This window comes from Atractosteus spatula, chromosome 16 (genome assembly GCF_055471065.1).
Source record: "Atractosteus spatula isolate fAtrSpa1 chromosome 16, fAtrSpa1.hap1, whole genome shotgun sequence".
Classification (NCBI taxonomy): domain Eukaryota; kingdom Metazoa; phylum Chordata; class Actinopteri; order Semionotiformes; family Lepisosteidae; genus Atractosteus; species Atractosteus spatula.
Window position 1 is genome coordinate 4,342,812 of NC_142721.1, and position 17,595 is coordinate 4,360,406.

Below are 17,595 nucleotides of genomic sequence, written 5' to 3' on the forward strand. Positions count from 1 at the left end.
TTTTTGCTCTTAATTCTGAAGTACCACACCTCAAAAAACCATGGGGCAGCACTGTAGAGTAGTGGCAAGAGCTCTGGACTCTGATGGGTCCCATCCCATGTGAGATGTTCTTGAGCAAGGTCCTTCCTTTACTGCCCCAGTAATGTGTTTTGTGTTATTTTATGTAATTTGTTTTACTGAAAGAACTCTTCTAAACGTGCAGGAGATGCCATGTGATCTGTTTGACCTTTTTCAGATAGGTTTGTTGTCTTTATTTTTTTGCCAGGAATTATATTTATAAGACAGGTATAAACTGAACAAAACAATAACCCTTCTGCCCTATATTTGTCAATATTAAACATAGTTATGTTAAAAGTACCCATGATTTAAGATGCTTATTAGAACTAAGACTAAACTTCAAACTATCTTATTTTGTTTCTATTTTACAAGCTGTGATGCAGTATCATACATTGACTTGTCTTCTTGACTTGGAGACAGAAAACAAACAAAATACAGTGAATAACAGCATAGATTGTGGTTAGAATGACCTTTTAAATGGCAGAATGGGAGTGTTTGGGGTTTTTTTTAGCACTTGGTGAAGATAAGGGAGTCTTTTTTTTCTTATTAAAGCCTGGAGTCCTGCTGGCTGTGTTTGGATAGAGTGAGTAATGTTTGATACTGAGCCCCACACACATTTACACAGAACCACCCAAGTAACCAGACTGGCCTTACATCAAGTCTGAGCAAATCACTCCCGTCCTACAGAAAAATTCCTGGACATAATTTAGATTTCAGTCACGCTTCACAGATGCCAGTAGCATGTTCCTATGAAACCATGTCCTAGTAATCACTCTTACTAGGACAGCTGTCTCAGGTATAGCTAGCGAGGACAGAATGAGTCATGCTGTTACCTATTCAAAGATATGAGAGTAATGTGTGGTGTTGTAAGTAGAAAAGAGCCCATGGTTGTGCATTGTGTCTTTCTTTTTTGCATTAAATAATTTATTTAAGGAGTTCTCTCGGCTGTGATATGTTTGTCTCAAAAGTTTAATACAAAGAAATTATTCCTAAATCCTGTCCTGTTGCCTGTTGTTTGTGCCATTTCAGTGTTTTTTCTCCATGTGTTTTCTAGGGTTTACTGAGATAGTTCAGAAAAAAATGACAATGTACAGCTTGGAATTGCATGCAAAAATGTTTTATCGGCATAGTTCCAAATATGGATCAGTTCTAAGAAAACCACAATAGACTGGGCATCCATGTTTTCCTTGCATTTCTTGCCCTTGCCTTGATGCAGGCACAGAAAGAATCATAGACAATGTCTTTGTTAGAGAAGTTAACAAAACAGGCAGAAGAGGATTCTTTCCGTTTCTTTGCCTGTGGGATTGATTTAGCCCAATACTTACATTTTAATTTGCTTGAGAAATCTTGCTTCTCGTTGCCTAACTATCAGGTGATGCTGAATTTGTGAATAAATATAACTGAGCATTGATGGCACTAGTATAGAGGTTATAGAGATTATCACACATGGGGAAACTGCCCAGTATTGGAAGCGATATCTTTTGTCACGTAGAGTTAAGGTTTATATTTTCCTTTTGAAGGCAGAGCAGATTTTTCAGGTGTTAATTTATAAATCATACCCTGTGGTTCAAATTAATACATTTAATTAACTAGACTGTTTCTGCTAACCCCATACAAGTTGTTTTTCTGTTGTAATCTAGCCAATTGTAAAAAGACAGTATTGGCAGTCATGCGATGTTCGGTTAGACATTGAAGCCTGTATTTTTGAATTTCTGGCCCTTTATTGCAGAATCACCTAGTTTTCTGTTGGGTAGGAGCCTTAAACTACTCTGTACAAATTTCCTAAAGGCCTTTAATAGCATTATACTCTAAAGACCGCTTGCAATTATATTTGTGTTGATATTTTTTAAAGACTATGGACGTAATATGGTAGACACTTTAGGAAATATTGGAGGTTGTCCAATGGGGCAGACACAACAGATAGAAAAGATATACTGTGGGTGAGCAACTAAGAAATGGAGTTTTGAACAAAAGTACGGGATGAGGTCAAACCCTAATCTCACCCGCTTCCGCCTGCCTGCGGATTACTCTCACGCATCATGCTGACTCACTTGCGTTTCGTTTTCTCATCCCTCCCTCCGCCCCATCTTCGCCCCTGAAGCAGCTCCGAATCAGAATAAAGTGAGTGAATAGAGAAATCAGGGGCCGGTGCGATGGCTCTGTGGCTGATGATCTGCGCCTGTGGCTGGACGGTTGCTGGTTCAAATCCCGTGGCCAGCAGAGGAATCCTACTCTGTTGGGTCCCTGAGTAAGGCCCTTAACCCCAGCTGCTCCAGGGGTGGCATATGAATGTCTGAGCCTGTGCTCTGACCCCAAGCTTCTCTCTTCCTGTCTGTGTGCCTGTGTGTCTCATGGAGAGCAAGCTGGGGTATGTGGAAAGACAAATTCCTAATGCAAGAAATTGTATATGGCCTATGAAGTGATCTTATTTAATCAAATTGTTTTACTTCTGTGTATTACGTTGCAATGGATCAACTGCAAACTGAGGTGACTACAAAACTTCAGACTGCCGAGTTGGGACGTAGATCTGATCAGCCGGTCGGATAATAGCGAGTGCTATTGTTAAAAGTTTTGGCACCTGTGGTTTTGAAGAAACATTCTAAAGACAAATGTGTGACATCTCAGACTTGTAATTAGATCAATTAATGATACAGATAGAATTTTGTCGGTAGTTATTGTTATTTTAATTACATGTTTGCTTATTACCATTATTTTAAGAGAGTTTGGAAGGAGTGTCACAGAGTAAGAGTGACCCCAGGCTGTGGTTCTCACTATACTGTTTCTGTTTGTCTTTGTTTTCCATATCTTTAGGTTTAAAGAAAATAGAAACTGGTAATTATGTTGACTGTCTGCACATCCTTAGCTACAGTCTCTATCATTCTTGTATAAGCAGTTAGCTTTTGTTTAAGTTTCTTGTGTAACAGAAGAGGCACTTGTTTCTCAGCGGAGGTCTCCAAAAGTGTTTGGTCACTTGTGAATTCAAAATTTCTGAATGGTGGGAAAAATGTAGCCCAGTATTGCGATGGCAGAAAAAACAGACCAACTCTGCGGAACAAAAGTAAAAAATAATAATTATAGTTTATGTCATACAAGTTCGTCGTCAACATCATCGTTATCATCACCGTCTTTATAGTGTCAGGTATCACTGTTCTTAGGTTCAAATACACATTCCAACTACCAATGGACAAAACCCATAATCATTAAAGAATGTGCATCATCTTCTCAGAATATAAAATTTCAGTTCTTAAAGTAAAGTTAGAATATGTTTTGGTGTCATTGTCAGAAAACAATTAGATTTGCTGTATAGACATTGTACTGAATGTTTTAGTACACCTCAAACAGACAGACTCTCAGATATTATAAACGGGGGCCTTGCATCTGATAATGTTGACATTATACAAGCACGGATAGACATTGTAATTGACATTGGACACTGAGAAGGCTTATGACTGGCTTGAGTGGCAATTTTTATTATCAGTTCTCAATCACATAGGCTTGGCCCCAGGATTGATTAATGTTTGGATTTTGTGTACCAGCCCTTCAGCAATGGTATGAACTGGCAGCCCCTTCTCTTTCTAATTCACTAGGCACTCGTCAGGTTTTTCACCTCAGGTTAGCCTCATCTTAAACTCCATCAATCTACTTCTGCCCTTAAATCTCTGAAATCATCCTCCTGTTTTCCATATTCACCAAATCCTTACAGGTGACTGCCCTTTCTCATCATACAGGGATTCACATTCTAGTATATATTTTAATGAGGCTGGTCTTTCTTGTTTTACTTCTGTTTTTGTTCTGTAAGGTGTGCCTATGGCAAACCCTTAACTTCATTATCTGCTCTGTTATCTGCTTTATCTGCATTTAAAATGAAGAAATTTCATAGTATAACATAAAGTCAACATCCAAAAATCCTAAAAAGATGCTCTAAATATTCTTCACAGAGTTTACATGACCCCTCATAGACACTATCTTGTGTAGATCTGGGCAAAGTTTTACACAATTTTTGTACTGTAGTATTGTTTTCAAACAGATTTTTCTGCATTCCTCTCTTTCTAAGCAGCCCCAGCCTCTAGAAGCAGCAGAAACGGTACAGGTTATGCATCTGCATTCCTTCCCTGCTGTCCACAACAGATCCTGTCATCACTTGGCATTATTTACATGGGTCAGACGTCTATAGCAACTTCTTGACTTGATACTGTGCTCAGATCAGTATCTGTTGGGGGGGGGGGCAGGGAAAAGTTTCCCAATATAATATAATACTGTGGAGTGACAAGGCTTTTAAATTCCATTTTAGTTTGCTGCCTCCTTAGGCTGACTGGAAGCAGCTGCATGCAGGGAGTCATACAGGGAGTCATACAGGGAGTCATACAGGGAGTCATGCAGGGAGTCATACAGGGAGTCATACAGGGAGTCATACAGGGAGTCATACAGGGAGTCATGCAGGGAGTCATACAGGGAGTCATACAGGGAGTCATGCAGGGAGTCATACAGGGAGTCATGCAGGGAGTCATACAGGGAGTCATACAGGGAGTCATACAGGGAGTCATACAGGGAGTCATGCAGGGAGTCATACAGGGAGTCATGCAGGGAGTCATACAGGGAGTCATGCAGGGAGTCATACAGGGAGTCATACAGGGAGTCATACAGGGAGTCATGCAGGGAGTCATACAGGGAGTCATGCAGGGAGTCATGCAGGGAGTCATACAGGGAGTCATGCAGGGAGTCATGCAGGGAGTCATACAGGGAGTCATACAGGGAGTCATGCAGGGAGTCATGCAGGGAGTCATACAGGGAGTCATACAGGGAGTCATACAGGGAGTCATGCAGGGAGTCATACAGGGAGTCATGCAGGGAGTCATGCAGGGAGTCATGCAGGGAGTCATGCAGGGAGTCATACAGGGAGTCATGCAGGGAGTCATGCAGGGAGTCATGCAGGGAGTCATGCAGGGAGTCATACAGGGAGTCATACAGGGAGTCATGCAGGGAGTCATGCAGGGAGTCATGCAGGGAGTCATACAGGGAGTCATGCAGGGAGTCATGCAGGGAGTCATGCAGGGAGTCATGCAGGGAGTCATACAGGGAGTCATACAGGGAGTCATACAGGGAGTCATGCAGGGAGTCATACAGGGAGTCATGCAGGGAGTCATGCAGGGAGTCATGCAGGGAGTCATACAGGGAGTCATGCAGGGAGTCATGCAGGGAGTCATGCAGGGAGTCATACAGGGAGTCATGCAGGGAGTCATGCAGGGAGTCATACAGGGAGTCATGCAGGGAGTCATACAGGGAGTCATACAGGGAGTCATACAGGGAGTCATGCAGGGAGTCATGCAGGGAGTCATACAGGGAGTCATGCAGGGAGTCATGCAGGGAGTCATACAGGGAGTCATACAGGGAGTCATGCAGGGAGTCATGCAGGGAGTCATACAGGGAGTCATGCAGGGAGTCATGGAGGGAGTCATACAGGGAGTCATGCAGGGAGTCATGCAGGGAGTCATACAGGGAGTCATGCAGGGAGTCATACAGGGAGTCATACAGGGAGTCATGCAGGGAGTCATGCAGGGAGTCATGCAGGGAGTCATGCAGGGAGTCATACAGGGAGTCATGCAGGGAGTCATACAGGGAGTCATACAGGGAGTCATACAGGGAGTCATACAGGGAGTCATGCAGGGAGTCATACAGGGAGTCATGCAGGGAGTCATACAGGGAGTCATACAGGGAGTCATACAGGGAGTCATGCAGGGAGTCATACAGGGAGTCATACAGGGAGTCATGCAGGGAGTCATACAGGGAGTCATGCAGGGAGTCATGCAGGGAGTCATACAGGGAGTCATACAGGGAGTCATGCAGGGAGTCATGCAGGGAGTCATGCAGGGAGTCATACGGTCTTCCTGTTATTGCAGTTGTCCTTTTTCTCATTTGGGAGCTGATCCTTTCACATCCTTGCTGGAAGCGGGGGCCTGACGCACGCCATTCGAGCTTGCCGCTCTGCTGCAGGGGCCGTGTCAAGCCCGTTGCCCTGCTGTCCCGCCATGTGAGGAAGGCTCTGACAGAGGCTGCGCTGTGGGCGGCTCCTGCTGCCCCTGTGCCAGCTGTGCCGCTCGTCAGTGTTTCCCTGTGAGAGGCGCTCCTCCTCCTCCTCGCAGCGAAACACTCTGCTCTCTGTTGTCCTGTGCAGGCGCCCAGCGTGTGGGAGGGAATGGCATTTCCTCCAGCTTGGGTTACAGCTCGGGCCAGGGGCTGCAGTGAGCACGCCGGCGGAGGCAGTGGTTCCCCATCACCTCTGACTCCGATTTTCATAGACCCAGGCTGAATCGCTGCTGCCTTAGCTGTAGCTGTTATAGGCGTTGGTTGACTCCAAGACCATATCTACTCCAAGACTAGTTATCTAACATTTGTTTTCGAAACTTTTTTAAAAGCCTCGTAATTGTTGTGTAATTTTCAACATAGAGGGTCCCTAATATTGTTCTTATACCCCCCTATAAGACAGGTATTTGGAAGCTTAAGGACTTGTAGCCTCTAACATTCATTCAGAGCTGTAAGTGACCGTCCTAGTCTTTGGGCCCAATATGGAGACTGTGACCATGCACAGAGTGTTCCATTTTTACAGCGCATTTGAAAGCATCAATCAGACAGTTTGCAATGTACGAGCGTGACTGTGAAGAAATTAAAAGGCTGAGACTTGCTCTTTGTTTTTGGTGTTTTTTTGTTTGTTGTGTTTTTGTGACCTACAAAGTAGGATATTTTTATATCGGTGGATGGCTCCAAATATCAGTTTTCTCTTGTTTATCTCTTCTTTTCTTAAAATTATACATAATTGTAAGTGTAATGAGAGCCCTTCTCATTCAGCAGAAACTAATTTTGGTTAATTATGGGCCTGTATGCCAGTCCAGCCTGGGTTTTCACATGGTAGACAGTGTGTAAATGAAAAATGAAGTGTCTCATTGCCTTGTGTCTTTCAGGGAATCTTTTGCAGCATTTGTGGCAGCCGGTGGAAGTCTTGTCAGCACTATCCTTGTTCAGAAATTCATTCCTAAACATACTAAAATCCAGGCTGGAGTGCAGAGTCTCACTGACAGTAAGGTCCTTATAACTGCGGTTATGTACATTGACTTACAAACAAGCTGTTTTCCTAGTACACAAATTGTGTTTAAGATCAACTGAGGCTTTGTTACTAAGAAACCAAAGTGTTTTACCAATGTATACAGCTGTTCTTATGCTCACACACCATCTCTACTCATTATGAGAAACATGTTTATTTCTGGTAATGGATGTGGCACCTCAGAGCATCTCAGAAGTACAGGGACTCAAGGCTGGATTACACCCTGAATGGGAGAGCAGTCCAGTGCAGGACACACCCAAAATTTAAGACATCAACTATCTTAACCATCTTCTCATCGGAAGAAAATGGAGCGCCCAAAGAAAACCCACATGGGCACAGAGGAAACAGGCAAATTCCCCACAGAAAGAGCCTCATGTTGGACCTGAACCTGGGACCCAGGAGCTGTGTGAACCCACAGCACCATGCTGGCCACACCATTTCCAAATAGTGAAAACACTGTGTGGAAAACATTCATCTACTCTGCATAAAATATCCATCCAGACGCATAACAATGTTTAGACTGAAAACACAAACTTTTTCTCCGGTAAACTACTGTACCTTGCATGAAAGATGCGCCAGATTTTCTGTACGTCTGTAAACCTATGACTTTTATTCCAGGCAGTGATTAAAAAACACAAAGGTAAGTAATCCAGTAACTGCCAAGAGAAAAAAAACTAAACATCTGTTTTACCCTGATAAATACTTCTTCATTGCAGACAGACAACTCAGAATGCCTTCTGGAACAGATTTTAAACAGTTTCTGGTTTTCTGTATAGCTCTACATCCTCTCTTTGTGTCTTCTCTTGTCACGGTGTTTCTCTTATTTTGGAAAAAAATATTCTTTGCTGTCATGAATATTTTTTTTTCTCTGCAGTGGTTGAATATTCAGCCAAAGCCATCATTATGTCATGAAAGAAAGTGATAAGCCTTGTTGTTAAAATGAACAACAGCTGTGGTGTAAAATATGTTTTACAGTAATTTAATATTTTAAAGCCTTTCGGGGGAACTAGTTTATGCCCAAAGTTCAATGAGAGGGACAGAATGCAGTTGTGCATTTTGTGGGGAATCTGTGCAGTAAAATGAAGACTCAAGATCTATTTAGTACAGCCCCTGGCAGTTGTTTGTGCTCTTCTCATAAATGATGGCTGTTGATAATCTCTGCTCCACAACATGAAATGCAGATTCCTGTAACAAAGACGCAATTGAGTAGCCTTATTGCCACCAGCTTATTTTAAGTTGTTCTTTTTCTTCCTACAGTGTCCGTCTCATGGTTCTTGTCTGCCGCAGTTATACAAAATTTAATAACCATTTCAATAAAACAAACAGTGTCTGTAATGTGAGGCGATGTATAGGACATATACCGGCTAAAGCTAATTTGAAATTTAAAATGGAAATGTTACACCAGTAAGCTGACACCAGTTGAATCTTAAAAATATTAACATGGATATGAATTTATTACTTTCACCAAGAATCAACGTGGCCGTGATATCATATGAATATTATATTATGTCCATTGTCAAAAGATGTTAGGGCACTTTGTTTTTCTTCATGAAAGGAGCTTGTTATACATGGTGCTATATTAAAGTCTTGCATTTTATTTCTAATTTTACTTTGGTTAAAAATTACCCAAAGGCAAAAACCAGACAGAAAAACAAAATATAATAATCCCTTTTGAAATCTCACTTTTTCATAAGTCTGTTATCTCCTTGAGTTAACTGAATTGAGCTTTTATTTTCTAGTCACTTACCACAAACCCACCAAACTGCAGTCTGTACCAAGCGCAGGATTGTGAACTGTCTGGGACTGAATGTTGATAAATGTTGTTGAAATATTAAGATCGGTTTCACTTCTGTTGTTGTTGTTGTTGTTTATAATACGCAAACCTTGTTGGTGTCGCTCTAGAGAAGGCTGGGACTGGCTCAGTGTTCAACCTGAGTGAAATCACACGGCTCATGAAATTCCCTGGAGTCCGCAAAACCTTTGCAGTGAAGATCATATCAGGAGTGCCCCAAGGTGGGAATGAACCAGTTATGTTCTTTTTAAAGAGCATTTATGTTATATTCTTCAGAATCTTCAAAACAGATTGATTTTTGTGTAAAGTTTTGATTAGTAATAATTTGCAAATGTTTTTTTTCCACAAACATTTAAAATGACTAGTTATTTTTCATGTAAAAAGAACTTGGAAATTTCCACCATCCACCTGTTCCAATCTCGTTTAAGACATTCTGCATTTTGGCAGAACGTTTTTCTGCATACACTATTTCCTGTATCGTTGGCTGCCTGATTATTTAATACTGATATCTATTTCTACACACTGAATCTTTAAAATGCATCTGAAAAATGGCAAAGGGTTTCAGTTCTGTAGAGCAAGGAGGCCAAAATTGTCTGTGGCTAAATCATCACATACAGTACATCAATCTCACATCGCTTGATTCTCAAACCACAAGATGTGCTCTGCAGTCATAGGTTTGAGGTCACTTACCAGCCTTCAACTTAAAAATCGCCATTCTTAAGAACTAAAACATTAACACAAACATGTACAAAACAAACACAGGTACTGGTCTGTCGCCAGCAATACCATTGAAGTTGACACATCTGTGAGCTTTAACTTTCAACTACAAATCTTCTTTTTTTTCCTGTTAATCTTTCATTGCATGTTTAACACATGCAAGGAAGGAATGAGGTACTGCTTTGGAAAGACAAAAAAGTTTCATTCTTGTTTTTATTTCCAGATAGCATGGTAGACATGATGTTGGCATACTGTACTTAGAATAGCTCTTTCATTGTAAAGAATGAAAACACGAAAAGCGATCACTGCTTCAAAGCTCATCACTGCTTTCACCTCCCTCACTGTACTGAAGCAAACTCTTGGACTTCATTCTCAGTGCAAAGAATGGACCCTTGAGCTCCAAGAAACAGGAAATTCTTAAGACATGACTATTTCCTCAGTGAGGATGCGGTTTCACTCCATCTGATATTTTGATTTCTTGAAAGATTTGTAAAGGAATGCAAATAAGGATGAAGAAAAAAAGTTGGAAACATTTTCTGGAATCTAAGATTGTTACAGTATTCCTGTATTTCACGATTCTCTAAGGTGAAATCAGCAGGATTAAAATTATACCATGCACCTGTGTTATACTGTACATATAGATTCAGAGCAACAAGGCTGTGAATGTTTTCGTTTTAATGAAGTATTTTAACTCTCTTTATCTTGTCTTTATCATTTAATGGAGATAAAATGATGTCTAAAGAACATATTCTCTTTTACAATGACATCCTGGCTAAGTGGCCCACTGACTGTTTTTGAATAACAGCAGCATAAGAAAGAAAAGAGCAAATACGTCTGAATAACACAATGGGACACAGCAGCATTAACGAATGCTGGGTACAATCAGTATGTTTAAATATAAGTTTTTAATCTCACTGCAAACAACCTCAGACTCAAAGGTGGGCAGTTCAGCTACCTCTGCAGATTGATAATGCAGGATTGGCTTGCTTGGCAGTGACGAGCTACTGTATGACTTCCAGCCGAAGATGGGGATTGCAAGCTGTATATCCGATAAACGATGTAGGATAATGCAACAGCTGGAATATTTTTCATTATCTTTCCAGTCTGCTTCCTGATCTCTTGCTAAAGATCAGAGGTTGAGAAAATGGAGAGCCCACATTTTCCAAAATTAGCTAAGGCCCAGACAGGCCCAAACTATTTGTATGAAGGTGTGAATATTTGCCAGTATAATACAAATTCTTCTGGACTGTGGTGGAGGGAATGTCCCTTGTTGTGTGTCTGGTGTTCAATCATTCGTCCCCCTCTCTCCATGTGCAGGTGTCTTTCAGGTGATGTTTTCCATCATCGCCATGGACTTCTTCCAGCTGCAGGCTGAGCAGACTGGCTACCTCATGGCCTATTTTGGGGTCGTTCAGATGGTAAGAAGGGTTTCATCTCCGCTCGTTCTTACTGGAAGGGGATTTCGTTTCAGTCCTCCAGCTGTAGAAAGAAAACAGTAGCGACTCAATAGTTCTGGCTTTTCCTGCTCTTGTTAGCATGTCTAGTAGTGTTCAATCATGAGAACTCCATTTTGAAGGTAATACCTTTTCCTTTCTATGTCTCACAACGAATGGCATGGCGATATGATTGTTAAGATTGGGGTCTCAGAATGAGAGAATTAAGAATTAACCTGTATTTGCTTGGCGGGTTTTACAAATAATGATATGTGGTAGCAGATGTTGGAAAATGTGTTGTGCTGAAAGTTTGTAAATTTATAGAGGTGAGTGAAATTAAGGGTTAACATACTTTTCCTTTAATGTAAGAACTTGGCGATCTGATTTTCTTTTGCATGGTCAGTAGTTAAGAATTTCTAAGTACCTCTCAAAGACATTTTCACATGCATAAAGAATCAAGACCAGGTAATAATTAATCCAAGTTATAGCTTTTGATAATTAAGCAATTAAACTAATATTGGGTATAACAGATTGGTAACACCAAAGTGATGAAAAGCTAGCTCTCAAAGTGCTGAGAATGCATTGAGCAATCTATTAGTTAAAAATGAATCCGAGTCCATTTAGAAATCAATGTGTGATTGATGTAACAATTCACATGTTCACTGTTTTATTCCTGACGCGAAGGCTGCTTTGTTTCTTGAGAAAAAGTACTTTTTTATATTCTTTATAAGAACCATTTTTATAAGGGAAGATTTTTGTTTAAATTATAGGAATTAGACAAAGTAGAAATGTCCCACAAGACTATCTAAATTACATAGTCAAACTTTCTGTAATTTAGTGAAAATAATCCAGGTTCCCAGCATTTATGGAATAGTACATACTGTTCAGGTTTGTGGCTCTGTGTGCTGTTGATACAGTTCGCTTGGAGTTATCCGTAACTGAAACATACCATTTCCATCCACAGTGAAAGTTATTTTACTCCTGGGCTCAGGAACAATTCTGCACACAAAATCACTGTAACTTACGCAGTGTAATTTACGCCTGTAATTAGCTTCAGAGCTCAGTAAAACGAACAATAAATCAAGGCACTCTTAAAAGGAATTCTCCTACATTAGTATGTTCTTGGTTGTGTTTTGTGCTGTATAATTTTGAGGGATTATGAAACTCAAATTTGGAATATTTTCATTTTTCTCGGTTACTATGTATTGTTTTGGCCTTAATCACAACATACACAAGGAGGAATGTAGAGGTTGATGTGTTGTGAAGGCTTCCATACGTCTGAGAAAAAATCATAATCTCGTTTGGAATTTTCTTGTCTTGAAGAAGGTTTCTTCATCTAAACAACCTTTTTGATAAATTCCTCACTCAGAAGACACTTCCTGAACTTTACCAAACTTTCCAACTTCTGCTTTATTCCTTAGTCACCAAGCCCAGAAAACACAAAAGATTCCCTTTACTCTGGCTGTCATCACCTTAATCCAGTTTTCTGGATTAAAATGGTTTTATGTTTGTATTTTCCTGTAATGTGTATCTGTACATCACACACAACCCAGTTTTTAATTGCATTTACATATATTGTCCATCCATCCATTTTTTAACCTCTTCTTCCAATTCAGGGTCGTGAGGGAGCCAGAGTCTCTCTGGGCAAGCAGTAGGCACAGGTCAGGGTACACCCCTGGATGGGACGCCAGTCCAGAACAGGATGGACACACAGTCACTCCTAGAGCTAAATTCTCAGAAGACAATTAACCTACGAGTATGTTTTTGAACTTAGGGAGGAAGTACAAACTACAGACAGATAGCACCCCAGGTCTGGAGTTGACCCCAGGTTCCCAGTCTTATAAGACAGCAATCCTTTACATTAAGTATATATTAAGTATATATTTTTACATTAACTAAAATACAATTTGTGAGTGTGCTTTAAAAGTTACGTACCCCCTTATTTAAATTGAGTTATCTTAATCTCTGGCTGGGAATATAGTGGTTTACCAATATTAGTGTGATTTAGAGTTGGCCCCACAGGAGAGCGTGACCTTGAGATTAGAAAAGTTAGCACTGCTTTTCTGTCAGACTGTATTAACCTGGCTTCTCCAATTTTCTCTGTAGTACAATTTGCTCGCAGTCAAAACACCTCACTGACAAAAATATATTATCACATGACTCATTGAGTAGGCAGGCTGGAGGAGTTTAGACAGACTGGCCAACGGTCACTTCTCCCACCTCCTTTCTTCAGTGATTTATGAAAGTGAACATGACGCATCTACAGTAGTAAACAATTCCAGTGCACAGTAAGCAGTGGGTCGCTCATGGTAAACAGTCTTGAAAGGGAAACATAAATTCAGAAAGGTAGGCATACGTCTGCAGACACAATCTGAAGTGGTAATAAGGACAGTTTAATGACCTAAATAGAAAGATAAGTAAACCCCAAATGTTGTACATAAGCAGTTGGAGTACTGGATAGGGCCCAGCTGTTGTATCCATGAGCATGGTACTTCTCTCAGATTGCTTTAGTAAAAATTCCCATATCAATGAGTCCAAATGGAAATTGCTTTGGATAACAGGGTCAACCTAACAAAACGAAAATATTGGAAATTACGGGTTTGAAGCCTGTTTGAGATCTATACACTTTTCACACCATGGCTCTATTAAATATTTGTACCTTTGGTTTTCAGGTTCTTTTTCTACAGTACTTTGGAAAATAAGAGTGTTGATAAAACCATGCAGTGAGAACTGTAGATACTGTAAGTTTGCACAAATGGAAACTAGGAAATTCTTTAAATTGTGTAGATGGAAGGACAGAAAAACTGACCAACAGATGATGGTGAATGTAATGAATGGAACCTGTCTATTGAAATTGTTCCCACTCTTAATCAGTCTCCCGGCTGATTTATCCTCCCTAGGGAGCTCTAAGGCACTACTGGGGTGTCCTTGATTGACCAGTATTGCCTAGTAGTGTGTTGCAGTCCTCTGCAGTCTGAAATGAAGTCACCTCTCACATCAATCTGTGGAGAGCGGGTTTACATGGGGAGAATGTGGCCTTTTCTTTTTCTAGTGAGGAGCTGGTTTTAGCTATCCAAGCTACTTGCAGCGCAGTATGACAGTAAAGTTTAATCTATTCGCGTCCTGAAGGGGAGATAGTGTTGGGAATTGTTATTAAGGAATTAGAGTTTAACACAACAGTCAATACACCCAGGGATTTTGTGTTTTATTATTTTCAAAGCTTCCTGAACTGCTGCTTTCATTTTAAGTGAGCCTCAAGGACAGATGGAGAGCTACAGAGAAGACACCAACAGCTAACTTTATCTGGCCTTAAATGAAGCATTTGTATGTACATTTCTCTATGCTGTTGGCCGAATTCGTCAGTAAATATCTCATAACTTATGTTCCACATGAACCTGCTTTCTTCCCCTGCTGTCTGCTGTTCTGACAGTGTGGTAAAAATAACCTCTGAAATAGAGTGGGGAGAGGTGTTATGATGCAAAGCCTGTGTAACTCCAACCTGCTTCTTTTCCATTTCCTTATTTACTCAAACTCACATTGCAGGAGTCGCAGCTGAACTATTTAACTGCAAATGCTATATAGACACAGCAAAACAGAACACATACAGGCAGATGAGAAACAAGTTTCATCTCTTGTCTTCTTTGTGGCACACTATGTGTTCTGGTTTTGTTTTGTTTTTTTTTTGTTGTAGTTTTAGTTGCATTCATGATTAAATCCTTTAAGGTTTTTCTCTAAGCAGCATTGGTTTTGGTCCTTCATTATTATTCAGTATTAAGGTCTAATAATACTGTATAATGCTAAAGCCAGAGTACTGAGTGGATTGAAGGTACCGTCACACTCACACAGTTTAATGGAACCAAATCTTTTTTAGCCTGGAACAAAACTGATGCGGATATTCAATGTCCCAAAAGACACTGACCAAGTCAATCCAGGGGACTTCTTCAAGATCAAACACATAAAAAGAGCCCAAATACAAATCAGTGGTCCTAATCTGGAAATCACGATTAGGACCATTCAGAAAACGCATTATCACTTTACACAGAGAGCTGACATGGTTTTATCCTGTAAGATTTGTGTTGATATGATTCTTGGATCATTAAACTACTGACGGTTAAATATTTAAATTTGACAAGTGACCAAGTCTAGTTTGCTTATATTGCATTGACATGCAGTATGGAGATGTATGACAGCCACAGCCTGAAGAAGGAAATCCTAAACCTACATCAAAATAATAAATAACAGGGAAAGGGTTTTATCATTTGACCTGAGATTTTACTTTCTTAAACAGAAAATACACATTACGTCAATAATAATTGAATCCCATAAGCTCTGCAGAAAAAGACAAAAGCAGAGAGGTCCCCTTGGCAAGCTTGCAGAGACTGTTTTAGAGTTTAGGAACTTAATCTGTTATTTTTTTTTGTGTTTTGCTGAAAGTTGAGCCCTCTTGATAGCATGAAAAGGGTGACAGGATATCCATTCTCTTCACACACCCACACAGCCCCCATGTCTCCGTTAACCCTGTTATGGTGTCAAGAGACAAGGCAGCTTCTCTTATTCTCACCAGCAGGGCTCTCGATGACGTCTTCCCACTTTTGAGACTGACACAGGCATTTCTCTCTCTGACATCCCTTTATGAAGACCTCTGTAACAGCTGTGAAATAAAATATGGCCTCCAGTTGAGTGATCGGAGTCTGGGACAGTCTGCAGAAGTCAGTGTAGGAAAGCCACCTACAGGAGACCAGATTAATTTACGCTTAGTTGCTTTCAAATGTGTCTAAAGATGTTTCCCTAACATTCAGATTGTGCATTGAACACCTTATAAGAAAGTCAAATAAAAACAATAAACAGTGATTTATGAACTCCAATGTGATAATAACGAGTAAGAATGCAATTTTCAGTGAATAAATTATTTTCGATTTACCTTCCTTGATTGACCTTCCTTTTCTACGGCTCCTGTGTTGGATAATACCCAAATGTATGAGCCAATTTATTTTATTATTATTTTATTATTTTATTTATGTACAGCTGTGTCCTGACATCTTCAAAATGAGCATTAGCAAATTCACTCATTCACTATCTGGTCTGGCTGATGGGGTCTTGGATTGACGAAGAACAGAGAGGGCTGAAACAGAGCCGAAGGTTGTGAACTGCAGTTTTCAAAGGAGCTGCACAACAGACTGGGATCATGAGGTGAATCCAGGTAGTGAGCCTCTCTCTGCCCCTGCCCACAAGTCCACACTACCCAGCATCCACAGCTCAGTGTGGTCTCGGTTTTGTACTGTATTGAACGGTTAATCAGCTCCAGGTTCTGTGTCAGCTGCACAGGCGATGGCAGGCAAGAGACGGCTTTAAGGGCTCATTGGCAGTTTTATCACAGAGCAGGGTATTCGCCATGAAGGCAGAGATGGAAAGTGTAGTGTAGATGGAAAGAGGATGGATTCATGTTGTTTATTTTAGCTGATTTCTTAGTAAGTTTGTGATTACTGTTCTTTCTTTTAGTTGATCATTGTTATTTTAATTAACGTACTGTAAAGCCAGTGTTTTAGTACTTTAGTTGTCATAAAAGAGAGGGTGACTTACATACATACTATGTACTATGGTACATTATGCAACAGAGTAGTGGTGGACTTGGTTATAGGTGAGGTATTCATGCAGATTTTTTCTGTGTTATGTGTATTGGAATGACCATGGAGCCCTGGAGCAGGACGTGGGACTGCAGCCTGGCTTCTAGCAGACCTGTGGTGGACATGGCTATATACAAGTGTGATTGCAGCTCAATCTCAAATATTCGTGAAGCTCTACTCATGAGACTGGAAAAACCTCATGTGCTGTCTTCCTGATAGAACTCTTGCTAGTGGGGATTTTTTATGCACTACATTTTTTGTGCGTTTCTCTGCAATAAAAGACAAAGCACATTGAGTCAAAACATGGAGACACTTCAGTCCCCAGGGTCTGAGGTTATGATTTTCTTTGTCCTACAGATCATTCCCACATTGTGTAAATTATGCAATAAGTGTTAAAGTTTCAAAAAATGTAACCTTAGCAGGGAAGGTGTGAGGTTGAGTAAAGGAAGTGAGCCTTCTGTGTTTTCGGTTCAGTGGATGCGTTTAAAACAAATCAAGCACGTAATGTAGTGTCTTTACTCCTAAAATATAGCACTTTTACTCCTTTCTTACTTGTCACGGAATTTCATATAGACTGTGTTCTTTTTTTTTGTTATATTAGTTTTAGAAACTACAAGGCCACCAAGGTATTAAATTAAGTGTTTTGATCTCCAAAAGAACAACAGAGGTCTGCTTTTCAGTGGGATTTAACTCTTACTGAGGAGCATATTGACAAATCCTCTTCGTTTTATCATGGAAGATTTCTCCAAAATCAAATTGTGACCTATATATATCCCATTTACCTGTAAAAGATTAATTGCAGTCACACCTTAGTTATTGGATATTATTAACTGGAGTTTGGGAGCATAACAATGAAAGGGAATCGCACACAGCTGT

At 40.4% G+C, this 17,595-nt stretch overlaps 1 protein-coding gene across 1 annotated transcript in view; it reads left to right on the top strand.

Moving 5' to 3' along the window:
- slc67a1 (solute carrier family 67 member 1) overlaps positions 1-17,595 on the top strand; it is a 48,133-nt gene that overhangs the window by 20,230 nt on the left and 10,308 nt on the right. Inside the window, exons 5-7 of the mRNA XM_088935177.1 lie at positions 7,014-7,129; positions 9,056-9,166; positions 10,980-11,080. Of these exons, the coding sequence (XP_088791303.1) occupies positions 7,014-7,129; positions 9,056-9,166; positions 10,980-11,080 (328 nt within the window). The remainder of the gene's footprint in view (positions 1-7,013; positions 7,130-9,055; positions 9,167-10,979; positions 11,081-17,595) is intronic.